This window comes from Pristis pectinata, chromosome 11 (assembly GCF_009764475.1).
Source record: "Pristis pectinata isolate sPriPec2 chromosome 11, sPriPec2.1.pri, whole genome shotgun sequence".
Taxonomy (NCBI): domain Eukaryota; kingdom Metazoa; phylum Chordata; class Chondrichthyes; order Rhinopristiformes; family Pristidae; genus Pristis; species Pristis pectinata.
The window spans coordinates 563838-591494 of NC_067415.1; the positions used below are offsets into that span (position 1 = coordinate 563838).

General features: G+C 51.1%; 1 protein-coding gene across 1 annotated transcript in view; it reads left to right on the forward strand.

The window, feature by feature from the left end:
• Window positions 1-299: 299 nt before the first annotated feature.
• Window positions 300-27657, forward strand: part of LOC127576103 (dynein heavy chain domain-containing protein 1) — a 94076-nt gene continuing 66718 nt past the window's right edge. Inside the window, exons 1-12 of the mRNA XM_052026488.1 lie at window positions 300-534; window positions 3120-3363; window positions 3577-3734; window positions 9288-9413; window positions 10131-10407; window positions 10622-10749; window positions 11994-12192; window positions 16333-16424; window positions 16726-16942; window positions 22219-22344; window positions 23210-23313; window positions 23966-27164. Coding sequence (XP_051882448.1) covers window positions 307-534; window positions 3120-3363; window positions 3577-3734; window positions 9288-9413; window positions 10131-10407; window positions 10622-10749; window positions 11994-12192; window positions 16333-16424; window positions 16726-16942; window positions 22219-22344; window positions 23210-23313; window positions 23966-27164 — 5098 coding nt within the window. The 5' untranslated portion in view covers window positions 300-306. The remainder of the gene's footprint in view (window positions 535-3119; window positions 3364-3576; window positions 3735-9287; window positions 9414-10130; window positions 10408-10621; window positions 10750-11993; window positions 12193-16332; window positions 16425-16725; window positions 16943-22218; window positions 22345-23209; window positions 23314-23965; window positions 27165-27657) is intronic.

Consider the following 27657-nt stretch of genomic DNA (forward strand, 5'->3'; position numbering starts at 1 on the left):
CGCTAACCGCTACACTGTTACATCGCAGTCCTGATGTGCCTTGTAGAGGGTGGACAGACCCTGGGGTGTCAGGAGGTGAGTCACTCACTGTGGGGACCCCAGCCTCTGACCTGCTCTTTGCCATGGTATTCCTGAACTGGTCCGGTTGAGTTTCTGGTCACTGCTGACTCCTGGAATGTGGTGTCCATCAGTCGCTGTGTTTCCCACTGTCTGATTCCTGCTACTGTCTGGTTACAGGACCCTTGTGGGGTCCCAACACACGGAGAGGAAAACGTTCACTTCCTGGTGTTTGCAGGTTTCGGAGCCATGGCGACTGGACCTTGTGACATGGCCCAACCTCTGACCTCTGACCGACCCTGCTCTCTCCACCTTGCCTTCCTACGGCGCAGTGAACAGGATGGCAGGGGGCCGGGGGTCACCGGGGAGCCCCTGAAAGGTCACTTCCACCCACTGCCCAGCAGCCTGCTGAGAGCAGCACTGAGGTCGGACAAGGTGCTGGAGGTGGCACTGAGGGAGCAGGAGGAGATGATTGAGGTGAGCACTGAGGGAGGGGCAGTACTGAGGGTGGGTCACACTGTGGGGGGTGGTACTGTGGGAGGGTCACACTGTGGGAGGGTCACACTGTGGGAGGGTCGCACTGTGGGAGGGTCGCACTGTGGGGGGCGGTACTGAGGGAGGGTCACACTGTGGGGGGTGGCACTGAGGGAGGGTCACACTGTGAGGGGTGGTACTGAGGGAGGGTCACTGTGGGAGGGTCGGTACTGAGGGAGGGTCACACTGTAGGGGGTGGTACTGAGGGAGGGTCACACTGGGGGGCAGTACTGAGGGAGGGTCACACTGTGGGAGGGGTGGTACTGAGGGAGGGTCACTGGGAGGGGCGGTACTGAGGGAGGGTCACACTGTGGGAGGGGTGGTACTGAGGGAGGGTCACACTGTGGGAGGGGTGGTACTGAGGGAGGGTCACTGGGAGGGGCGGTACTGAGGGAGGGTCACACTGTGGGAGGGGCGGTGCTGAGGGAGGGTCACACTGTGGGAGGGGTGGTACTGAGGGAGGGTCACTGTGGGAGGGGCGGTACTGAGGGAGGGTCACACTGTGGGAGGGGTGGTACTGAGGGAGGGTCACTGTGGGAGGGGCGGTACTGAGGGAGGGTCACACTGTGGGAGGGGCAGTACTGAGGGAGGGTCACAGTGGGGGAGGGGCGGTACTGAGGGAGGGTCACACTGTGGGAGGGACGGTACTGAGGGAGGGTCACAGTGGGGGAGAGATTGCATTAGGAAGTACTATGATATCAGAGGTACCTGATTAGGGGAGTGAAAGAAAGATTTAACAGGAAGCTGAGGGGTGAGTTTTTCACACAGAGGGTGGTGAGTATATGGAGTGAGCTGCCAGAGGAAGTGGTGGAGGTGGGTACAATAGCAACACCAATGACATTTGGAGAGGTACAGGGATAGGAAAGGTTCAGAGGGATATGGGCCAAACGAGGACAAATGTGATGAGCTGGGATGGGTGTCTTGGTCAGCATGGACGAGTTGGGCTGAAGGGCCTGTTTCCGTGCTGCATGTCCCTATAACTTTAACTGTAAAGTGTTCAGAAAAGATTTATGAGGATGTTGTCAGGACTAGAGGGCCTGAGTTACAGGGAGAGGTTGACCAGACCAGGTCTTTATTCCTTGGAATGTAAGAGAATGAGGGGCGACCTTATAGAAATGCTTAAAATTATGAGAGGCACAGATAAGGTGGACGGTAACAGTCTTTTCCCCAGGGTAGGGGAGTCCAAAACTAGGGGGCATAGGTTTAGGGTGAGAGGGGAAAGATTTAAAAGGGACCTGAGGGGTAACTTTTTCATGCAGGGGATGGTGAGTATATGGAACGAGCTGCCAGAGGAAGTGGGTGAGGCAGGTACAACAGTATCATTTAAGAAGCACTTGGATAGGTACATGGAGGGGCGGGGCTTAGAGGGAGATGGGCCGAACACAGGAAATTGGGACCAGCTGGCTGGGCACCATGGTCAGCATGGACTGGTTGGGCCGCAAGGCCTGTATCCGTGCTTTATTGCTCTATGTCTCTGTAACTCTAAGTATCCCTCTAAACCTTTCCCATCCATGTACCTGTCCAAGTGTCTTTTAAATGTTGTAATTGTCCCCACCTCTCCCACCTCCACTGGCGGCTCGTTCCACACACCCACCACCCTCTGTGTGAAAAACTTGCCCCTCAGCTCCCCTTTAAATCTTTCCCCACTCACCTTAAACCTCTTCCTCCAGTGTTAGACTCTCCTAACTGTGAAAAGACTGTGACCATCCACCTTATCCACGGCCCTCATGATTTTACGAACCTCTATAAGGTCACCCCTCAGCCTCCTTCGCTCCAGAGACAAAAGTCCCAGCCTGGCCAACCTCTCCTTGTAGCTCAAGCCCTCAGTCCTGGAAACATCCTTCAACATCCTTTCTGCACCTTTCCAGCTTAACGACATCCACTGGAGAGTCCGTGGGTTGTGGGAGGGGATTCAGTGTGTGTGGGGGGGGGGGGGGGGAGTCAGTGATGGGGGAGAGTGTCCGTGGGCTGTGTGGGGGGTGTGTGTGGTGGGGGTGTGGGAGGGTGTGTAGTGAGGGCGTGGGGGGGGGGGGTGTGGTGGGTGTGTGAGGGCAGCTGTGGGGGTGTGTGTGGTGGGGGGTGTGGTGGGGGTGTGAGGGCAGCTGTGTGGTGGGGGTGTGGGGGGGTGTGAGGGCAGCTGTGTGGTGGGGGTGTGGGGTGTGTGTGGTGGGAATGTGGGGAGTGTGTGGTGGGGGTGGGGGGTGTGAGGGCAGGTGTGGGGGTGCGTTTGGTGGGGGTGTGGGGGGGTGTGGTGGGGGTGTGAGGGCAGCTGTGTGGGGGGTGTGTGGTGGGGGTGTTGGGGGGGTGTGAGGGCAGCTGTGTGGGGGTGTGTGTGGTGAGGGTGTGGAGGGGTGTGAGGGCAGCTGTGTGGTGGGGGGTGTGTGATGGGGGTGTGGGGGGGTGTGAGGTGGGGTGCGTGGGGGGGTGTGAGGTGGGGTGCGTGGGGGGGTGTGTCCATTGCCCCGACACGTCCCCAGTAGGGGTGCTGAGGGTGGGCCGGCTCTCACTGTGTCTCCACCCCTGTCCAGGCTGCCGTGAAGGAGCTGCTCCTGTTCCGAAGTCGCAACATCTGGCTGCTGGAAGTGCACCAGGTGATCCGGGCTTGGGATGAGGCGGCTGTGGATGAGATGCACAGCTGGAGACCAGAGCAGTTCCAGGAACATATCAGCAGGCTGAGGAAGTGGGAGGGGCGGGTGAAGAGGATTCACCGGTCGTGGGTCTGCAGGAACCAGCTGCTGGAGTTGGACTGTTCCTACATTCAGCAGGAGATGGGTAGGTGCAGCCCTCACCACTGGCACATCTGTGCATTGGTGAGTCCACACTAACCCACACAACCGTGTCACACTGTGTCACAATGGAGTCCACATTCACCGACGCAACGGTGTCACACTGTGTCAGCAGTGACCCTCACACAGTTGTGACTAACACACGTTGGTTGCGACCCCTCTGTTGGTGACTGTCACCGTTTGTTGCGTCCTGTTGCAGTTCCTGCGCTGGTGTCGATGCTGCAGCAGGTCCTGGGGGTGTTGAAGACGAAGGTGGAGCAGCAGTTGTTACAGCTCACCACTGACCTGACGACGGCCATCAAATATCTCCTGGAGAAGCCGACAGAGACCATCACCTTCGGCACCTATACAAGCAGGGTAAAGCCGCTGCCCAACATCGGGAGTAACTCCAGCCACCGGGGCTGGGTCTCACCCCTCACCCTGGAACCCCTCACACTTCACCCCAAAACCCTTGACCCTGAAACCCCTCACCCTTCACACTTCATCCCAAAACCCCCCACCCTAAAACCCGTCACCCCTCAAACTCTTCACCCCCTCACTTTCAATCCCCTCAGTCCCTCAGTCCTCACCACCAATCACTCAAATTCCTCACCCCTCACCACACACACACACATGCACACACACACACACATACATGCACACGCACACACATACACGCATGCACACACATGCACGCGCACACATGCACACACACACATACACACACACACGTACACACACACGCATGCACACGCACACATGCACACACACATACCTGTACACACACACATGCACACACACACACACACACACACACACAATTCCTCCACTTCCTGTGAAGCAGCTACATCTCTCTAATTTGAGCAATTTCTACCCCACACCCAGGGGGTGAGATTGGCAGTGGGGGGGGGGAGTGGTGGGGGGGGGGGGGCGCGGGGTTCCTGGGTGCGCAATCCCAGTTATGGAGTCATACAGCTCTGAAACAGACCCTTTGGCCCACCGGTCCATGCCGACCAAACCAGTCCCATTTGCCCACATTTGGCCCATATCCCTCTAGACCTTTCCTATCTGTGGACCTGTCCAAGGGCCTTTGAAATGTTGTTAATGTACCTGCCTCCCCCACTTCTTCTGGCAGCTCGTTCCATATACCGACCACTCTCTCAGTGAAAAAGTTGTCCCTCAGGTTCCTATCAAATCTCTCCCCTCTCACCTTAAACCTGTGCCCTCTAGTTCTTGATTCCCCAACCCTGGGACTGTGCACATTGACCCTATCGATGCCCCCTCATGATTTTATCCACCTCTGTACAGTCACCCATCAGTCTCCTACATTCCAGGAATAAAATCCTAGCCTGTCCACCCTCTCCCTGTAACTCAGTCCCTCGAGTCCCAGCAACATCCTTCTAAATCTCCTCTGCACTCTCTCCAGTTGAATGACATCATTCCTATAGCAGGGCGACCAAAACTGGACACAATACTCCACGTGCAGCCTCACCAGCATCCTGTACAACTGCAACATTACTTCCCAACTTCTACACTCAATGCCCTGACTGATGAAGGCCAGTGTGCCAAACGCCTTCTTACCACTGTATCTACCTGCGATGCTACTTTCAGGGAGCAATGTACTTGTACTCTGAGGTTCCTGTGTTCTACATCACTTCCCAGGGCCCTACCATTCACTGTGAAAATCCGACCCTAGTTTGTCTTCACTAAGTGCAACACTTCACACTTATCCGAATTGGCAGTAGCCAGGTCCCTGGCACTGGGACTGGTCCTCAGAAGGGAAGGGAGGAGAAGAGGCAGGCAATAGTGATAGGGGACTCGATAGTCAGGGGAACAGACAGGAGGTTCTGTGGACGTGAGTGAGAATCCCGGATGGTATGTTGCCTCCCAGGAACCAGGGTCCAGGATGTCTCTGATCGGGTCCACAGCATTCTCGAGCGGGAGGGAAAGCAGCCAGAAGTCGTGGTACATGTTGGTACCAACGACACAGGTAGGAAGAGGGATGAGGTCCTGAAAAGTGAGTTTAGGGAGCTAGGCAGAAGGCTGAAGAACAGGACCTCAAGGGTAGTAATCTCGGGATTACTGCCTGTGCCACGCGACAGTGAGTATAGGAATAGAATGAGGTGGAGGATAAATGCGTGGCTGAGGGATTGGAGCAGGGGGCAGGGATTCAGATTTCTGGATCATTGGGACCTCTTTTGGAACAGGTGTGACCTGTACAAAAAGGACAGGTTGCACTTGAATCCCAGGGGGACCAATATCCTGGTGGAGAGGTTTGCTCAGGCTACTGGGGAGAATTTAAACTAGAATTGTTGGGGGGTGGGATCTGAACTGAAGAGACTGGGGAAGAGGCGGTTGGCTCTCAAATAGAGAAAGCTTGTAGACAGTGCGAGAGGGAGGATAGGCAGGTGATAGAGAAGGGATGCGCTCAGACCGACGGTTTGAGATGTGTCTATTTTAACACAAGGAGTATTGTGAACAAGGCGGATGAGCTTAGAGCTTGGATCAATACTTGGAGCTATGATGTGGTGGCCATTACAGAGACTTGGATGGCTCAGGGACTGGAATGGTTACTTCAAGTGCCAGGTTTTAGATTTTTCAGAAGGGACAGGGAGGGAGGCAAAAGAGATGGGGGGGTGGCACTGTTGTTCAGAAATAGTATCACGGCTGCAGCAAAGGTAGACGCCATGGAGGGACTGTCTACGGAGTCGCTGTGGGTGGAGGTTAAGAACAGGAAAGGGTCAATAAATTTACTGGGTGTTTTTTATAGGCCGCCCAATAGTAACAGGGATATCGAGGAGGGTTGTTATAATGGGAGACTTCAACTTCCCAAATATAGACTGGAACCTGCTTAGTGCCAAAGGTTTAGATGGGACGGAATTTGTTAAATGTGTCCAGGAGAGATTCCTGACGCAGTATGTCGACAGGCCGACTAGAGGGAATGCCATGCTAGATCGAGTTTTAGGAAATGAACCGGGACAGGTGAAGGATCTATTGGTGGGTGTGCATTTGGGGGACAGTGACCATTGCTCCATAACCTTTAAAATTGTCATGGACAGGGACAGGTGCAGAGAGGACAAAAAGATATTTAATTGGGGAAGGGCGAACTATGAGGCTATAAGGAGAGAACTTGGGAGTGTAAATTGGGATGTCCTTTTTGAAGGGAGATGTGGTCGATGTTCAGGGATCTTATGCAGGATGTTAGGGATAAATATGTCCCGGTGAGGCAGAGAAGGAATGGCAGGCTGAAGGAACCGTGGGTGACGAGAGAGGTGGAACGACTAGTTAGGGAGAAGAAGGTAGCATACATAAGGTGTAAGCAGCAAGGTTCAGACAGGGCCCGTGAGGAATATAGAGTAGGGAGGAAGGAACTTAAGAAAGAGCTGAGGAGAGCTAGAAGGGGACATGAAAAGGCTTTGGCTAGTGGCGTTAAGGAAAATCCCAAGGCCTTTTTCACGTACGTGAAGGGTAGGAGGATGGCTAGGGTAAAGGTAGGTCCGATTAAAGACAAAGGTGGGAGAATGTGCCTGGAGGCGGCGGAAGTGGGAGAAGTTCTCAATGAATACTTCTCTTCGGTATTCACCAGGGAGAGGGGTCTTGATGACGCGGAAGGGAGTGCTGGTAGGGTAATGTTCTCGAGGTTGTTGATATCAAGAGAGAGGATGTGTTGAAGTTGTTAAATAATATCAAGACAGATAAATTTCCGGGGCCTGACAGGATTTTCCCCAGGCTGCTTCGAGAGGCAAGGGAGGAGATTGTTGAACCGCTGGTAAGGATCTTTGAGTCCTCGTTGTCCATGTGGATGGTGCCGGAAGATTGGAGGGTGGTGAATGTTGTCCCCTTATTCAAAAAAGGTAATAGGGACAATCCAGGGAATTACAGACCGGTGAGTCTCACGTCTGTGGTGGGTAAGCTGTTAGAAAGGATTCTAAGGGATAGGATCTATGAACACCTGGAGAATCATGGACTGATTAGGGACAGCCAGCATGGCTTTGTGAAGGGAAGATCTTGCCTCACAAGCCTGATAGAGTTCTTTGAGGAGGTGACGAGGAAGATTGATGAGGGTAGTGCAGTGGATGTGGTCTATATGGATTTTAGTAAGGCGTTTGATAAGGTTCCTCATGGTAGGCTTCTTCAGAAGGTCAGAGGCTAAGGGATCCAGGGAAGCTTGACTGTGTGGATTAGGAATTCGCTTGCCTGTAGAAAGCAGAGGGTTGTGGTGGAAGGAGTGCCCTCTGATTGGAGGGCAGTGACTAGTGGAGTCCCACAGGGATCGGTTCTGGGACCTCTACTTTTTGTGATATTTATAGATGACTTAGATGAGGGGGTGGAAGGCTAGGTTAGTAAGTTTGCGGACGACACTAAGATAGGTGGTGTTGTGGATAGTGTGGAGGGCTGTTGGAGCTTACAGAGGGATATTGATAGGATGCAGAGCTGGGCTGACAAGTGGCAGATGGAGTTCAATCTGGAGAAGTGTGAGGTGGTGCACTTTGGAAGGACAAACTCCAAGGCAGAGTACAAGGTAAATGGCAAGGTACTTGGCAGTGTGGAGGAGCAGAGGGATCTGGGGGTTCATATTCACAGTTCACTGAAAGTTGCCTCACAGGTGGAAAGAGCAGTTAAGAAGGCCTATGGGATGTTAGCTTTCATAAGTCGGGGGATTGAGTTTAAGAGCCGCGAAGTAATGATGCAGCTTTACAAAACTCTAGTTAGACCACATTTAGAGTACTGTGTTCAGTTTTGGTCGCCTCATTATAGGAAGGATGTGGAGGCATTGGAAAGGGTGCAGAGGAGATTTACCAGGATGCTGCCTGGATTAGAGCATATGGAATATGAGGAGAGGCTTAAGGTGCTAGGGCTTTATTCACTGGAAAGGAGGAGGATGAGAGGAGACATGATAGAGGTATATAAAATATTGAGAGGAATAGATAGAGTAGACAGCCAGCGCCTCCTTCCCAGGGTACCAGTGCTCAAGATGAGAGGGCATGGCTTTAAGGTTATGGGTGGGAGGTTCAGGGGAGATGTCAGGGGGAGGTTTTTCACCCAGAGAGTGGTTGGTGCATGGAATGCACTGCCTGGGGTGGTGGTGGAGGCAGGTACATTGGACAGGTTCAAGAGTGTGTTGGATAGGCATATGGAGGAATGTGAAATAGAGGGATATGTGGGAGGAAAGGGTTAGATAGTGTGAGGGTGGTTTGATGGATGGCACAACATGGTGGGCCGAAGGGCCTGTTTTGTGTTGTATGGTTCTATGGTTCTATGGTATTGATCGGGTAGATAGTCAGAGGCTTTTCCCCAGGGCTGAAATGGTGGCCACAAGAGGACATAGGTTTAAGATGCTGGGGAGTAGGTACAGAGGAGATGTCAGGGGTAAGTTTTTTACTCAGAGTGGTGAGTGTGTGGAATGGGCTGCTGGCAACGGTGGTGGAGGCGGATAAGATAGGGTCTTTTAAGAGACTGTTGGATAGGTACATGGAGCTGAGTAAGATAGAGGGCTATGGGTAAGCCTAGTCATTTCTAAGGTGGGGACATGTTCACAGCTTTCTGGGCCGAAGGGCCTGTATTGTGTTGTAGGTTTTCTGTTTCTATGTTTCTAAACTCCATTTGCCACTCCTTGGCCAACTTTCCCGGCTGATCAAGGTCCCTCTGTAAACCCTGATAACCTTCGTCACTATCAACACCACCACCTACTTTAGTATCATCTGCAGACTTACTAACTGTGCCTTGTACATTTTGCCCAGGGTTGGGGAATCAAAAACTAGAGGACTTAGGTTGAGAGGGGAGAAATTTAATAGGAACCTGAGGGGCAACGTTTTCATGCAGAGGGTGATCCGAACATGGAACAAGCTGCCAGAGGAAGCAGTTCAGGCAGGTACATTAACTGTCGGCTGTCCTGTTCCCTCTCTGATTGGCTCCATCCTTGTTTCCCAGTTGGACAACTACAACGGGAACACCACAGATTACCGGCAGCAGTTGGATTACATTCTCGCACTGGTCCAGATTGTCCGTGTCGAGTTCCAGCATCACGCCTCGTACCAGGACAAAGAGGAGGAGCAGGTATTGGGAGAGTAGGGGTTGCTGTAATCTCCCACCTCCCCACCCGCCCCCCCAAACCTCTGGTCACCCTGACCCAGTATCTCCCGAGGCTGTTGGAGGTGACACAGGGAGATCAAGAGAAGCAGCTCCTTCTGGCCGTCAGAGCCTTCCCCTGAGCCTGGTGTTCTGAGGTGACGGGAATCAGCACTCCCTCCCCTCAGGCCAGTGTAGATCTGGGACTCCCTCCCTCTGGGGGAGGGGTGCTTGGCTGAAATCCCAGACCAAAGGCAGATGGATCTTTGTGGGATCAGCAGGAGCAACTGCAGTAAAGATTCTGACCTCCCCTCATCCCAGTTTTGGCGGAATCGCCTGGTGAGGGCTGAAGGGTCTCGGTGACAGATGAAAGTTACCCAGTCCGCTGGTGGTGAGCCAGTGATTCAGGCTGAACCCACTTGCAGAAGTGGTCCTGTCACTTGGTTCCCCCGTGCCCACTGCTCTGGTTCCCCAATGCCCAGTCACTGCTCTGGTTCCCCAGTGCCCAGTCACTGCTCTGGTGCCCCAGTGCCTAGTGACTGCTCTGCTTCCCCAGTGCTCACTGCTCTGGTTCCCCAGTGCCTACTGCTCTGGTTCCCCAGTGCTCACTGCTCATTTCCCAGTGCCCAGTCTCTGCTCTGGTTCCTCAGTGCTCCCCCTTACTGCTCTGGTTCCCCAGTCTTCACCCTCCCTGCTCTCTCACAGGTGGAATACCTCTGGAACACCTTTCTTCAGGAATGTAGGGAAGCATCAGAGTTCATCAGGAGTCAGCGTGACAGTGCCCTTGACACTCTGGAGCAGAAAAGGCAGCTTCTCGATGCACAAATGCAGTCCATAAACTCCAATGTCAGTTCTGCGTCCTTCCGGGACCCCAGTCGGAACGCCGCAGCCACACTGCAACTTCTACAGGAAATGCGGGAACAAATCCAGTCCGTGGCTCGAGGTCTGCAGGAACTGAGCCAGACCCAGAACGCCATCACAGGTACCAGATACAACGTCTGGGAACATGCAGGTCACAGACACCATGTCTGGGATTGGAGAGGTCACAGACACGTGTCTGGGATTGGACAGGTTGCAGACACCCGTGGGACCTGAGCCCAATCTTCCACTGCAGAAACATCAGGGTGTCTGCTGCTGGGGTTGAGCATCTGGCGCTCTGTAACCTGTCTCCTGGTTGTGTGTTGATTGACCTGCAGGGCAACCCCTTGATCTGTCCTTTGTGTCGAAGGTAGAAGCAAACGTCAACTCCAGGCGGGAGTTGTGGAACCTCTTCTACACAGCCTCCCAAGAGGTCAAAGACTGGCGGAAGACACTGCTGACCCAGGTAAGGAGGTCCTGAGCACGTCCAGAGGTGAGACGGATTCACAGGACTCATGGGCACAGGTCCAGAAGATGTAGTGGTCCATCACAGCACGTCTCTCCGTGTCCTCCCACACCAGCAGACGGAGGAAGGAGATATGTTGTAGCCTCCTCTTCTGAAGTTGTGGGTGTAGCCGTGACCTCACCTTTCCTGATGGTGGGGGGTGGAGAGCTCTCTGGGCAACAATGTTGTATCTCCACAGACCAGCCACCCACAGTGACCCTCTCACTCACAGTCAATCTTCAGGGAGACACACGGGAGCTGTGACAATGGCTAAGGGGCTGACAACCTCAGCCATTATTTTCATGGGTGCTGGGGCGAGGCTTTCTCCTGACCCCATTCTTTGATGCTGATTTAACAGTGAACATTCTCCATTCAGCAGTTCCTGGACCAGGTGGTTGGGGTGGGTAAGTTTACTTAGTGAAGGGGGAGGGTCTCCCGATGGAATCTGGCAGCTTCATCCCCACAATGTTACAACCAGCAACCTCATCGTAAGTAAAACTTGTTTTCCAACAATAACATTTCTTCCTCTTCTTCCCAAAAGTATAGAACATGGAACATGGAACATGGAACAGTCCAGCACAGGAACAGGTCCTTCGGCCCACAATGTCTGTGCTGACCATGATGCCAAATTAAACTAAATCCCTTCTGCCTGCATATGATCCATATCCCTCCATTTCCTGCATGTTCATGTGTCTAACTCTCTCTCTCCCCCTCCTCTCTCCCCCCTCTCTCTTCCCCCTCTCTCCCCACCTCTCCCCACCTCTCTCTCCCCCTCTCTCTCTCCCCCTCTCTCTCTCCCCCTCTCTCTCTCCCCCTCTCTCTCTCCCCCTCTCTCTCAATCCCCCCCTCTCCTGCTCTCTCTCCCCACCCCCCTTTCTCTCTCTCTCTCTCTCTCTCTCTCTCTCTCTCACACATACACACACACACACACACACTCACACAGACAAGAAGTGCAGAGAATTCCAAAGATTCATCACCTTTTGGGTGAAGAAATCTTTTCTCACCTCTGTCTTAAATGTCCAACCTTCTATTTTGAGATGGTGACCTGTGGTTATGGATAGCCAGTCAGAAGGAACATCATCTCCACATCTACTCTGGGAAGAGCCTAAGAACTCAGGGAGATGCTGTACCAGCCGTGGTCTCACCAGGGCCCTGGAGGCGTGGACAGGACAGTGTTTACTCTCCCTAACTCCTTGCTCCTACAGTTTGATCTGCAACAGGTGCAGTCTGAGCTGGACGGGTGGCTATCCATAGCAGAGCGACTACGAGCTTCAGTCCCAGCCGACGATAAGATCCTATTAGCTTTTGATGAGGTGGTGTCAGAGTTCAAACTGTTCCTGCCAATCCTGGCGGACATGTCCCTGCCAGAGATGAAGGAAAGACACTGGAAGTCCATCTTCACAGGTGAGAACATAGGATGCCAACCTGTCCCTGGACAACCCTCTGATGGTGTAACTCTCTCCAATGGTATCACTCCCTGACAGGTATCACTGTAGGGTTGGGTCATTGACAGGTATCACTGTCTGTGGGGGTAGGTCATTGACAGGACTTGGATGGGGTGGAATTTGTTCAGTTTGTTCAGGAAAGTTTCCTCAGGGGAGGGCTCCATTAGGGAGAGGGCAAAGCTTGACCTACCCTTGGAAAACGGGGTGGGACAAGTGACTGAGGCATCTGTGAGGGAGCACTTTGGGACCAGTGACCATAGTTCTATTAGCTTTAAATTAGTTATGGAAAGGGACAGATGTGATCCACAGGTTAAAGTTCTAAACTGGGACAATGCAAATTTAGACAGCGTTACACAGGAACCTATAAAAGTTGATTGGTGTAGGTTGTTTGCAGGGAAAGGGACCTCCAGCAAGTGGGAGGCTTTTAAAGGTGAGATATCGAGAGTTCAAGATCTTCACATTCCTGATAGGATGAAGGGCAAGGCTGGCAGGAGTAGGGGACCCTGGATGATAAGGGATATTGAGGCTCTTGTCAGGAAAAAGGAGGCATGGGTCAGGTACGGGCAGCGGGGATCAAGTGGATCCCTGGTGGAGGAAGAGCAATGCGGAAGTGTACGTGTACTTTCAGCACAACATCATGGGCCAAAGGGCCTGCTCCCATTCTGTGTTCTAAGGAGGAAATCATAAGGGCATGAGATAGTTTTGACAGAGAAGATTAAGGAAAATCCAAATATATTTTGTCTATATTAGGGAATAAGAGTAACTAGAGAGAGAATAGGGCCCCTCGAAGATCAAAGTGGACATCTTTGTGTGGAGCCACAGATGGGCAAGGTCCCCAATGAATAGTTCTTCTCTGATTTTACCGTGGAAAAGGACATGAAGACTTTGGAACTTGAGATAGATAATGGGGATGTCTTGGGGAAAGTCTGCATTATGGCAGAGGCGGTGCTGAATGTCTTAAAATGTATGAAGGTAGATAAATCTCCGGAGCCTGATCAGGTAGATCAGAAACTGTGGGAGCCCTGCTGAGGTATTTGCATCATCGTTAGTGATGAGTGAGGTGCCGGTGGACTGAGGGTGGTGAATGTCGTGCCTTCATCTGAGGAGGGCTGCAACGAGAAACCTGGGAACTAGACACCAGGAAGTCCAACATCTGTTGTAGGTGTTACTACAGGGGATTCTGAAGGATAAGATGTACAAGCATTTGGAAAGACGGGGGTTGATTAGGGATTGTTGGCACAGCTTTGCGTGTGGGAGATCATGCCTCACGAATTTGATTGAGTTTTTGGAAGAAGTAACCAAGAAGGTTGATGAGGGTGGGGCGGTAGACGTGGTCTATACGGACTTCAGTGATGAGGTTCCACATGGTAGTCTGCTCTAGAAAGTTATATCACATGGGATCTGGGGAGAGCTGGCTAATTGGATGCAGAATTAGCTTGATGGTAGGAAACAGGGGGTGATGGTGGAAGGTTGTTTTTCTGGACTGGAGGCCCGTGACTAGTGGTGTTCCCCAGGGTCGGTGCTGGGCCCATTGCTGTTTGTCATTTACATCAATGATTTGGATGAGAATGGACAGGAAAAGATAAGATCTCTTTATTAGTCACATCTACATCAAGACACACAGTGAAATGTATCTTTTGCGTAGAGTGTTCTGGGGGTTAGGGTTAGGGTGCATTACGCTAAAATACACTAAAATAGATGGTGTCATTGACAGTGAAGATGATTATCAGGGTTTACAGAGGGATCTTGATCAGCTGGGTCAGTGCGCCTAGGACTGGCAAATGAAGTTTAATTTGGATTAAGGGTGAGGTGTTGCACTTTGGGAAGACAAATGAAGGTAGAGCTTTCACAGTGAACGGTGGGGCCCTGGAGAGTGTTGTAGACAGAGGGACCGAGGAGTACAAGTACATGGTTCACTGAAAGTGGCTTTGCAGGTAGACAGGGTGGTGAAGAATGCTTTTGGCACGCTGGCCTTCATCATTGGCATTGGGTATAGAAGTTGGGATGTTGTATTACAGTTGTACAAGACGTAGGTGAGGCCACACTTGGAATATTACGTTCAGTTTTGGTCACCCTGCTATAGAAAGATGCCATTAAGCTGGGAGGATTTGCAGGGACTGAGTTATAGAGAGAGGTTGAACAGGTTGGAACTTTTTCATTGGACCGTAGGAGAATGAGGTGACCTTATAGAGGTGTATAAAATCATGAGGGGCATAAACAGGGAATGTGCACAGTCTTTTTCCCAGGGTTGGGGAATCAAGAACTAGAGGGCACAGGTTTAAGGTGAGAGGGGAGAGATTTAATAGGAACCTGAGGGGCAACTATTTCATCCAGAGAGTGGTGAGTATATGGAATGAGCTGTCAGAGGAAGTGGTTGAGGCAGGTACATTAACAACATTTAAAAGGCATTTGGACAGGTACATGGATAGGAAAGGTTTGGAGGGATATGGGCCAAACACAGGCAAATGGAACTGGCTTAGATGGGAATCTTGGTTGGCCTGGACCAGTCATACCAAAGGGCCAGTTTCTGTGCTGTGTGAGTCTATGACTCTCTGTCGGGGTGGGGCACTGACTGAGTCTCTAAGAGCTGATATCAGGGGGACCTTTAGGAGGAAGAACATTGGGGGTACTTAAAGTGATTGGCAAGGCAACAAGGGGGTACTAATTATCTCTGGCGGATAAGATTAAGGGAACTCCCAAAACGTTTTATGAACATATTGAGGGCAAGTGGATAACCAGGGAAAAAGGTAGGGCCCATTAGGGACTGATGGGGCATCTGTGTGAGGAGCCAGAGAATGTGGTGTGAGGTCTTGTGAACACTTCTCGTCTGTACTCACAGGACAGAGGTTAGAGAATTCAGGACAAGGGACTGTGACATTTTGGAACAATTATTAAAAAAGAGGAGACATTAGATGTCTTAGCAGGCTTAAAGGTGAATAAATCCCCAGGGCCTGAGAGATGTATCCCAGGCAGCTATGGGAGGCAAGAGAGGAAGTTTTTAAATCTTCACTGGCCACAGGTGAGGTGCCAGGTGACTGGAGGTCAACAAATGTGGTCCCTTTATTCAAGGGCAGCAGGGATGACCCAGGTGATTACAGGTCTGTGAATCTAATGTTGGTGGTTGGGAAGTAACTGGAAAAAATTCTGAGGGACAGGATGAATCTATGTTGGGGAAGACAGGGTTAATGGAAGACAGTCAGCATGAATTTGTTAGGGGGAGATCCTGTCTGATGAATTTGATTAAATATTTTGAGTATATAACAAAATCTATTGATGAGGGCAGTGTGGTTGATGTAGTCTACATGGACTTTAGGAAGGCCTTTGACAAGATCCCAAATGGGAAACTGGTCCAAAAAAATTGGAACCTCTGGGTTCCAGGGCAAGTTGGTACATTGGTTCCAAAATTGGCTTGGTGATAGAATGTCGAGGTTTACTCGCTGTAGTGTGCCTTGTACCTGTGCTGTTAGTTACCGAACTGAAGTATTGTCAATTGTGTTCAGATTGTTCATGGAACACATTGCCTGGTTGGATTGGGCATTGGGCCTTGCCCTAGTCCTGATACCTTGGTGTGACTGATCAGCTTCACAGGAGCAGTGTGATTGGTCTATATACAATCTGATCGAGGAACTCAGCAGGTCAAGCAGCATCTGTGTGTGTGGGGGGTGTGGGGGTGGGGGGGAGGGAATTGTTGATGTTTCAGGTCAAAGACCCTAAATCAGGACTGAGAGTGGAGAGGGAAGGTTACTTGAGCATAATGCAGGGTGTCAACCCAACATGTTGACAAATCCTTTCCTCCCACAGATAGTCATAGAGTACTACAGCACAGAAATAGGCCTTTTGGCCCAACTAGTCCTTGCTAACCTGATCTTATACTTAGTCCCATCTACCTGCACCCGGACCATATCCCTCCAAACCCCTCCCATCCATGTACCTATCCAAAACTTTCTTAAATGTTACAATTGAACCCGCATCTACCACTTCCACTGGCAGATGTTGCTCGACCCACTGAGTTCCTCCAGCAGATTGTGTGTTGCTCCAGATTCCAGTGTCTGCAGTCTCCTGTGCCCCTGTGATTGGTCTGTGGTTGTTCTGGTTACAGAGATAGGAGAGACCTGGCACACAGAGTGGCAGATGAAGATATCGGATCTTTTAGCATACAATCTCCCTGCCTATAGTGAGTTCATCAGACAGGTAAGGAGATCGCAGTCATTCAGATCCAGTGTGGGGGAATGTGGCATTGGTGATATGCTGAGATGGTGTGAACTGCTTTCACTGATGAGGACCAAGACTGTCCAGGCAGTGAGTGTGGTCCTCTGACTGAGAGCCCTGGGCATTCCTCCACTGGGGTGGTGATGTCAGCTCAGACTCATGCTGGCCCCGAGGGGATGGGATGGAAGTGTTCACCATGACACTGGTTACCTCCCCCAAAGGCATCTCAAAGTTGTGTCAGATGTTGCCAGGCCTCATCTGTTCAAAGTTCTGTTTGTCCCAGGTCTTGGCTAAAGAGAGGAAGGAATCGGAGCTTCACAAACTGCTGCTGTCGGTGAAAAGGTTTTGGCAGAGCTGTGAGTTCCGGCTGGTCACACACATTGCCATGGTTCATGTAGCAGAGCCTCATCCCAACACATCTCAACGCCCTCATAGTGGCAAGTTTCAACCACCTGAGGTCAGCTGGACAGCCAAAGACAGTGGAACCTTGATCCTGATTGGTAAGAATGCACTGCACTGCTCAGTGTCCCAGCCCAGCCTGAGTCAGCCCGCCCTCAGACTTCCCTGCTCCACAGGAAAGGTCCTCAACCTTTACCTCTGCTCCAATGGTCCCAAGGGGATCAATCAAGGCTTATCTGGAAATGCCCCATGGCCCCGTTTGCTTCCTCTGGCCTTTGTGACCAGTCATTTCTGCTGCTTTGTACAATATGTCCCTGACATCCCGCTGTTCCTCCAGTACTTTCAAACACTCAATTTACCAGGAATTTGTGGCCTCCTTATTGAAAATCATCACTGATGCAGACAGGAGAGGAAGGGGCAAGCGAGAATTACAGGAGAGTTAACATTTTAGGTCCAAGACCCTCCGTCAGAACTGGGAAAGGATCACAAAGAGAAGTTCTGATGAAGGGTCTTCAGCCAGAAACGTTAACTCTCTCTCCGCAGATGTTGCCTGACCTGCTGAGACTTCCCAGCATTTTCTGCTAACATTAAGTGAATTGGTCTATGGTTCCTTGAACATCTACCATCTCTCACTCACTGCCCATAGTTGTCCAGCACAGGCCCTTTTCCACACATTAAGGTGGATAAATCCCCAGGGAAGCAAGGGAGGAGATTGTGGGGTCTCTGATGGACATTTTTGCACCTTTGTTAGCTACAGGTGAGGTACCAGAAGACTGGACAATAGCCAGTTTTGTTCCCTTTTAAAGAACAGAGAACAGCACAGCACAGAACAAGCTCTTCAGCCCACAATGTTGTGCTGACATAGCTATTCCCTCCTACCTACAGAATGCCCATATCCCTCTATTTTCCTCTCATTCATGTGCCCATCCAAGCCCCTCTTAAAAGCCCCTAATGAATTTGCCTCCATCACCCTATCAGGCAACGCATTCCAGGCATCCATCACTCTCTCAGTAAAAAAAATACCCCTCACATCTGTTCTGAACCTACCCCCTCTCACCTTAAACGCATGCCCTCTGGTATTGGATCGTTCAATAATGGGAAAAAGATATTGTTTGCCCATCCCATCTATGCCCCTCATAATTTTATGCACTTCCAACAGATCACCCCTCAGCGTCCACCGCTCCAGAGTAAAGAGCCCAAGTTTGTCCAGCCTCTCCTGATAGCACATGCCCTCTAATCCAGGCAGCATCCTAGTAAACCTCCTCTGCACCCTCTCTAAAGCCTCGACATCCTTCCCATAGTGAGGTGACCAGAACTGCATGCAATACTCTAAGTGTGGCCTAACCAGAGTTCTATAGAGATGCATCATAACTTCTTGACTCCTGTACTCAATACCCCGATTAATAAATGCAAGCATTCCATAACGCTTCTTAACCACCCTGTCTACCTGTGTAGCCACTTTCAATGAGTCATGGACTTGCACCCCAAAGTCTCTCTGCTCTTCAACACTGTTAAGGGTCTTGCCCTTAATTTTCTAAAAGGGCAGTAGGGATATGTCAGGAAACCACAGGCTGGTGAGCCTTGCATCAATTGTAGAGAAACTATTGGAAAAAATGTAAGGGATAGAAAGGCAGGGCCTGATTAGGCGGAGTCAGCATGGTTTTGTACAAGGGAAATCCTGCCACAAATCTGATTGGGTTTTTTTGAAGAGGTGACTAAGAAAACTGATGAAGGCAGGGCAGTAGAGGCGGTTTACATGGACTTTATCAAGGCTTTTGACAAAGTCCCGCTGATGGGCTGGTCCAGAAAGTTAAAGCACATGGGATCTGAGGTGTGATGGTATTGGTATTAGTTTATTATTGTCACTTGTACCAAGGTACAGTGAAAAACTTGTCTTGCACACCGATCGTACAGGTCAATTCATTACACAGTGCAGTTACATTGAGTTAGTACAGAGTGCATTGATGTAGTACAGGTAAAAAACAGTAACAGTACAAAGTGTCACAGCTACAGAGAAAGTGCAGTGCGATAAGGTGCAAGGTCACAACAAGGTAGATCGTGAGGTCACAGTCCATCTCATTGTATAAGGGAACCGTTCAATAGTCTTATCACAGTGGGGTAGAAGCTGTCGTTAAGTCTGGTGGGACGTGCCCTCAGGCTCCTGTATCTTCTACCCGATGGAAGAGGAGAGAAGAGAGAATGTCCCGGGTGGGTGGGGTCTTTGATTATGCCGGCAGCTTCACCAAGACAACGAGAGGTAAAGACAGAATCCAAGGAGGGGAGGCTGGTGTCCGTGATGCACTGGACTGTGTCCATAACTCTCTGCAGTTTCTTGCGGTCTTGGGCAGAGCAGTTGCCATACCAAGCCATGATGCATCCAGATAGGATGCTTTCTATGGTGCATCAGTAAAAGTTGGTGCGAGTCAAAGGGGACAAACCAAATTTCTTTAGCCTCCTGAGGAAGTAGAGGCACTGGTGAGCTTTCTTGGCTGTGGCATCTACGTGATTTGACCAGGACAGGCTCTCAACCCTCTCGACCTCAGCACCATTGATGTAGACAGGTGCATGTACACCACCCCCTTTCCTGAAGTCAATGACCAGCTCTTTTGTGTTGTTGACATTGAGGGAAAGGTTATTGTCATGACACCATTCCACTAAGCTCTCTATCTCCTTCCTGTACTCCGACTCATCATTATTTGAGATACGGCCTACTACGGTGGTATCATCTGCAAACTTGTAGATGGAGTCAGAGCAGAATCTGGCCACACAGTCATGAGTGTATAGGGAGTAGAGTAGAGGGCTGAGGACACAGCCATGTGGGGCACCAGTGTTGAGAATAATCGTGCCGGAGGTATTGCTGCCTATCCTCACTGATTGCAGTCTGTTTGTTAGAAAGTCAAGGATCCAGTTACAGAGGGAGGTGTTGAGTCCTAGGTCTCGGAGTTTGGTGACAAGCTTGCTTGGGGTTATTGTATTGAAGGCGGAGCTGTAGTCAATAAACAATAGTCTAATGTAGGTGTCTTTACTGTCCAGATGATCCAGAGCTGAATGTAGGGCCAGGGAGATGGCATCCGCTGTGGACCTGTTTCAACAATAGGCGAATTGCAGTGGGTCAAGGTTGTCTGGGAGGCTGGAGTTGATGCATGCCATGACCAGCCTCTCAAAGCACTTCATGATGGTGGATGTCAGAGCCACTGGTCAGTGTTGGGAAACTGGATCCAAAATTGGCTTGGTGATAGGAGGCAGAGGGTGGTGATCTGGGTGTTTTTTTCAGGAACTGGTGGTGTAGAACATAGAACACTACAGCACAGTACAGGCCCTTCAGCCCACAATGTTGTGCCGACATTTTATCCTGCTCTAAGATCTATCTAACCCTTCCCTCCCACATAGCCCCTTAGTTTTCTATCATTCATGTGTCTACCTAAGAGTCACTTAAGTATCCATAATGTATCTACCCCCACAACCTCTGCAGGCAGTGCATTCCATGCACCACTCTCTGTGTAAAAAAACTTACCCCTGACATCCCTCCTTATACCTTCCTCCAATCACCTTAAAATTATGTCCCCTCGTGTTAGCCATTGTCACCCTGGGAGAAAGTCTCTGACTGTCCACTCGATCTATGCCTCTTATCATCTTGTACACCTCTATCAAGTCACCTCTCATCCTCCTTCTCTCCAAAGAGAAAAGCCCTAGCTCACTCAACCTATGCTAAGGTATGCTCTCCAATCCAGGAAACATCCTGGTAAATCTCCTCTGCACCCTCTCTAAAGCTTCCACATCCTTTCTATAATGAGGCAACCAGAACTGAACACAAGTGTGGTCTAATCAGAGTTCTATGGAGCTTCCACATCCTTTCTATAATGAGGCAACCAGAACTGAACACAAGTGTGGTCTAACCAGAGTTCTATAGAGCTTCCACATCCTTTCTATAATGAGGCAACCAGAACTGAACACAAGTGTGGTCTAACCAGAGTTCTATAGAGCTGCAACATCACCTTGCGGCTCTTGAACTCAATACCCCGACTAATGAAGGCCAACACACCATACACCTTCTTAACAACACTATCGACCTACGTGGCAACCTTGAGGGATCTATGGACGTGGACCCCAAGATCCCTCTGTTCCTCCACAGGGGAACAGAGGAAAAAATGTATACCACAGGGATTGGTGGTGAGTCCTTTGTTGTTTGTCATATATTTATAAGTGACTTGGATATGAATGTCCGTGCACTTAAATGTCCGTAAGTTTGCTGCCAACACAGATTGATGGGGTAGTAGAGAGCAAAGAAGGTTGTGAAAGGATATGGAGAAACAAGGGGGGAAAGTCAGTTGGAAAATCAGGCAGAGCGGTGGCAGATAGAATTTAATCCAGACATGTATACGCCAATGCACTTTGGGTCGTCTAATACTGACCAGACATACAGTAAATGGCAGGGATCTTATGAAGTGTTGATGTACAGAATGACCTTGGGGTGCAGGTTCATAGATCCCTGAAAATGGTGGCACAGGTGGATGGGGTGGTGAAGAGGGCAGTCAACACGCTTGAGCTAAGGCCTGGGCTTGGGCATAGGTGGAGGCATTGAATCAGGTCGTCATGTTGCAGCTGGATAAGATGTTGGTCAGGCTGCACTCAGACCATTGTGAACCGTTCTGGTCTCCACACTGCAGGAAGGATGTGGTAGCATCCACCAGGCTGTTGCCTGGAACGGAGGGTTGTGAGAGATTGGAGAGGCTGGGATTGTTCTCACTGGAGCACAGGAGACTGAGGGATGACCTTGTAGAGGTTTATGAAATCACGAGGGCTGTAGATAGAGTAGATAATTTTCCTAAGGTGGGGGAGTCTAAAACTAGAGGGCAGAGGTTTAAGGTCATAGGGAAAATATTTAAAGGGGACCTGAGGGCCAAGTTTTTCACACAGAGGGTGGTGGGTGTGTGGAACAAGTGGCCAGAGGACAAGGTGGAGGTGGGTACAGTTACAGCGTTAATGAGGTGTTTGGACAGGTACATGGATAGGGAAGGAGTAGAGGAATACACCCCAGACAATTGTGATGCCCACCCCATGCCCAGGAGGAAGGTAGGCAGAGGGTCCAGCAGTGCCAGTGGCAGAATCCCCGTCAGGTCTCCCTGGTGGCACAGCTTCAGGAGACAACAGGCTGGAAGAAGGACGCAGCAGAGTCGAGGATGCAGGGATAACGGGGCCAAGCCCAGAGGAGACGTGTGCTGCAAGAAAATAACCGTGGAGTGGAGAAGGCAAGAGACGTCAGTTCTGATGGTCTGGTGGTTCTGATGGTCTGGTGGTTCTGATGATTCTGATGTTCTGGTGGTCTGATAGTTTGATGGTTCTCATGTTCTGATGGGCCTTTGTCCCATTGGTACAGAGATCGAGAGGCTTCAGTGGCACGTGGAGGACAGTGTGATGACTCTGAGCAGGATATTGTCAAGTTCAGCCCCTGCCGGTGTACAAGAGGAAGCTGGGAAGTTCATGGAAGTGATCGAGCACTTTGGTGAGTCAAGTGATCTCCAGTCCGACATTCCCTAGCTGTATACCCCTATCCGTACCTCTGCCCGAATCCCTCTCCGTGTCCCCATCCGTGTCCACATCTATATCCACCTCTGTATCCCCACCTGTACCTCCATCCGTATCCCCCATTAACACTAGTATGTTATAGGGAGGAGATTTCTGGGGCGCTGACGGAGATTTTTGCATCATCTTCTCCAGGGGTGAGGTACCAGAAGACTGAAGGGTAGCGAAAGTTGTTCCCATATCGAGAAGGGCAGTAGGGATAAGTCAGGAAGCTATAGGCTGACATCAGTAGTAGGGAAACCATTGGAAAAAGTTGTTAGGGATGGAGTCTATGTTCACTTGAAAGGCAGGGACTAATTAGGAGTCAGCATGGTCTTGTGCAGGGGAAATCCTGTCTCAGAATTCTAATTGAGCTTTTTAAGGAGGTAACTAAGGAAACTGATGTAGAGCAGAAGACCTAGTTTACGTGGACGAGGCTTTCGACAGAACATGCAATTCAAGATGCTTTGGTAAGCTGGATCTAAGATTGGCTTAGTGATAGGAGACAGAAGGTAGTGGTGGAGGGTTGCTTTACTGACTGGAAGTTTGTAACTGGGTACCACAGGGATCAGTGCTGGGACCTTTGTTGCTTGAATAAATAGCTCGGCTGAGAATGTCTGTGGTCTCCAACAAAGGCTGAGTTATAGATAGTGAGGATGGTTGGCTAAGGTAACACAGAGACATAGATCAGCTGGGATGTTGGGAGGAGCGGTAGCTTGTCTCATCCTCTCGTTCCCCTTCGTGTTCCTGCGTCTCCTCCTCTCATTCTCCCGGGTGTTCCCACGTTTCCTCCTCTCATTCTGCAGGTGAACTTCTGGACCTCTGGAAGAATTTTCAAGATAAGTGGGTCTTCCTGCACCAGATCTTCTCTGAGATGGAGCTGAAGGCTCGGAAACCGGACCTGGTCATGGTGAGTGGCCGCTACACAGGGCCAGGTGTGAACAGAGCAGAAATAATGTTTCTGTGCCTCTGGATTGGTGAGGGGTGGGGTACATGTGAGTAAACCAGGGGGAGAAAACGGGTAAGAGGAGGAGGCGGTGGAGGAGAGTTGTGAGGAGAGGGTGAATGGAGGTGAAGTATCTGGAGACCAATACAGGCTGGACTGGACAAAGGCAGCAGAAATCCCCCCTGAAGGAACGTAGTGAAGCTCCAGGCTTCATGGTCATTGAGACTCAGGGCCTGCCTTATTCCATTGGGCAATGCTCCTCCCATCCTGTACCACTGACCAATGCCCCTCCCATCCTGTACCACTGACCAATTCCCCTCCGATCCTGTACCACTGACCAATGCCCCTCCCATCCCATCACTGACCAATGCCCCTCCCATCCTGTACCACTGACCAATGTCCCTCCCATCCCATCAGTGACCAATGCCCCTCAGCCATTCCAGCTGGACAGTTAGCTGGGGCAGGTAGATGGTCTGAGCAGCTGGACTGTGCTGAGGTCAGTGGGCTCCGGGAAGATGAACTAGGACCAGACAGGACTGAGTTATCGGAGAGAAGGAGTGGGCTCCATGTATCCACCACATTGATGTTTCACAGCTCTGTTCCCCTTGTCCCACAGATGTCCAACATAAAGGAGGTAAATGTGTTATATCGCAGAGTGATTGAGGCTCTGTCCACCAACCCCTCAGTGCTGTCCGTCATCCATGGCCAGGACACCCTGACGTACCAGGGCATGACCCTGTGGGAGATCTTCAGCACCGGTATCGCAGCCATGGAGGAGATTATTGTCCAGATGTCCCAGATTCTGGAATCTGCCCGCCAGGAATTTCCCCGGCTGCACTTCCTGAGTGACAACGATTTGTTCTCTCTGTTTATCCTGCTGCCCGATCCCCGGAAACTCCTGCCCTTTGTCCGGAAGTGTTTTGTGAATGTCCAGGACCTTCAGTATGAAATGACAGGGAACGCCAATGAGGAGTTGATCATGCCTCAGACCAACGTCCTGGCCATCTATGGGCAGCATAGGGAACGCTTGGAGCTGTTGGTTCCTCTGGAGCCGGGTTACAGTGTGGTCACCTGGTTACAGAGGCTGGAACTGAGCATCCAACAGAGCCTCTTCCGCTCTCTGGAGAGCTGTATCAGTGAGAGCACAGCCTCAGCCGCGCACACCAACAGCACCATACTGGAGTCCTTGGACAAAACTAATGCCTACAAGGCAGCACAGCTGATGGGGCAGGTCATGAAGTTAGTCCAGTCTTACCCTGCACAGTGCATCCTGATTGCCGAGACCATGTGTTGGCAGCAGGATGTCGAGAAGGTGCTGTTCACCCACTCGGCCAGTAAGGCCTGGTTCACAGCTCTCTACAGCGCCAAGGTCGATCGTCTGGCCTTGGCTGCTCACAGATTCTGCAAGTCCATGACACAGGAGACCGAGGAGCTGAGGCTGCTCTCTCTCCTCAAGAGTCTGATCCTCACCGTCATCAATCACCGCGACCTCAGCCACAATCTCATGGCTACCAACATCGAATCAGAGACCTCCTTCCACTGGCAGAAGCTCCTGAAATATAAGGCTGATTTCAACTGGCTTTTTCCCAAGAGGGAAGCCACTAACCCATCAGTCAGCCCCTTTGGCCCATCAACACCTGAGCCACAGCAGAGGCAGTTTGGTCTGAGGTGTTACATCAATGTCCTGAGCATCAACCTGTACTATGACTATGAATACGTTGGCCCTAGCCACCAGTTTGTGCACACTCCTCTGACCGAGAGAACTTGCTTGGCACTACTGCTGGGGATTCAGAACTTTAATGCCTGTGCGCTCGTTGGGCCCTGTGGCACAGGTAAATCTGCCACCCTCTCACACCTTGCCCATGCTCTGGGCTCCCATCTGGTCACCCTGCAGTGTTGTGAGGGAATGTCCATGCCCTTCCTCACTCAGATACTGAGAGGAGCCGTCCAGTCAGGAGCCTGGGTCCTGCTGAAAGACACGGACTTCCTGACACGTGGAATGTTGTCCATCCTGGGGCAGCACTTAATCACAATCCAAAATTCCTACAGGGAGCTAATCAAAACCTACAATCCCTGGAAGCAAGACACTGACTCTCCCCAAAGGCAGCTGGGGAGGAGCCTGACCAATGTAACAGGGAGTGACAATTCTCCCCTGGGACACAGGCGAATGTGGAGTTCAGAGGGTTTGAGGCTTTTGGACCCAACAGCTCTCGGAAGCATTGTGTTCGAAGGAAGTGTCGTCCCAGCCAGAATCACCTATGCCACCATCATGACTTTTCGAGCATTTGACTCGAGCATCACTCTGCCTGAGAACCTACGGATGGTGCTGAGACCAGTGAGTGTGGTCAGGCCAGACGTCCAGGTCATCTCCGAGGTCAAACTGCTCTCCCTTGGCTTTTTAAACCCTGGCCACTTGGCCAGGAAAATCACGTTATTCTTTGAGGTGGCAAGGGACTCTGGTTTCATCGGGGATCACTGCTGCTTACCAATGATGGGGAAAGTGGTGACAGCAGCAGCAAAGGTCCTTTACCGAAGGCTTCAGGCAATTACCTCCAAAATGGGCAGCAGCTCCAACAAAGGGCCTTCAGAGGGCAGCAGCTCTGTCCTGGCACCAGGGCTGTCAGATCGGGGTGGGCAGGGCACAGACGGGGGCAGTGAAGGAGGCGGAGAGGTTGGCAAACACCCATCAGTCCCCCTGTTTGAGTCAATAGTTCTACTTGAAGAATATTCAGTGCTGAGCGCTTTGTTGACAACCCTCTCCTCAGCTGCATCTGACCATGAACATCAGCAGAACCTGCAGGATGTCCTGAGGGATCTGTTTCCAGTCGCCTGGGCAACACTTCCCCAGCAGGACCACACTCCCGACCTCCTGTCTGCCATTAAGCAGGAGCTTGTGGACACAGAGCATGAAGTAACGGAGGAGATGGTCACCAACATCCTGGCCCTGCACCAGGCACTCCGAGGCAGCAAAGGAGTCATCATCTTTGGTCCTTCAGGCAGTGGCAAGACAACCTCCTACAGGATCTTGTCGAGGGTAATGAATCAGTTGTGCCGAAGTGATCCCAGGGAGCCAGACAATTCTGGAGGTGATGAACTCACAGGCTTGGCTGTAAAGGTCTCTGTGTATTTCCCCAACAGCCTGTCCACAAAGGAGCTTCTGGGAGCTCTGAAGCAGCGGACTTGGAAGAAGGGCGTGCTGACCAGGCGACTGAGCAAAACTGGGAGATGGATCCAGGCCAGAGCTCTGGCCAAGGACTTCAAGTCCCTGCAAGTGAAGCCCTTCTCCCGCCCCGAGCCCCTCCACTGGATGGTGTTGGACGGTGAGCTGTGTCTTGACTGGCTGCTGCCCATCAGTAGTTTACTGGCCCAGGGTAACTGCCTCACTCTGCCCGACGGTGAGCAGCTTTCTCTACCAGAATCCACCTCTCTCATCCTGGAAGTGTCTGATCTGAGCGATGCCACCCCTGCGGCTGTGACCTGGAGCAGCTTGGTGCATTACCAGGGCAGCGGCTGCTGGGAGGCTGTTTACAACCACATGATAGACTCGGTGTACAGCCAGTATACAGTGCATCGAGAGACACTGGCCCTCTGGAGGAGACTCGCTCTGGATCTAATCCCCAACACCCTACAATTCCTGCAGCACTGCACCCTTGCTCTGAACCCCCAGGTGGGCTGTCTGGCAGTCAGACAGAAGATGGTGACCTATGGGCTGCAGGAGGTGATGACCTTCAACAGGATCCTTGATGCCCTCCTTCGGAAGTACCTGTCACGTCACCAGCAGCAGGTCCAAATGGAGCATGGTGCAGTCCCACCAGGTACGGTTAACAACACCAGGCAGAATAGTCTAATGGTAACCATTGGGACGGAAGGAAATATAACTCTCTCTACACTGGAGCAAAAAATAAACTGCTGGAGGAACTCAGCAGGTCAGGCAGCATCTGTGGAGGCAGAGAGGTTGACATTTCAGGTTGAGACCCTGCATCAGGAACATGCAGGACACAAAACAGCAACCATCCCTCTGCCTCCACAGATGCTGCTTGACCTGCTGAGTTCCTCCAGCAGTTTGTTTTTGCTCTATATTTCAGCATAAGAACATAAGAAATAGGAGCAGGAGGAGGCCATCTGGCCTGTTGAGCCTGCTCTGCCATTCAATAACATCATGGCTGATCTGGCCATGGACTCAGATCCACCTTCCTGCCTTTTCCCCATAACCCTTAACTCCCCTACTATGCAATAATCTATCTAACTGTGTCTTAACCATATTTAATGAGGTAGCCTCTACTGCTTCCCTGGGCAGAGAATTCCACA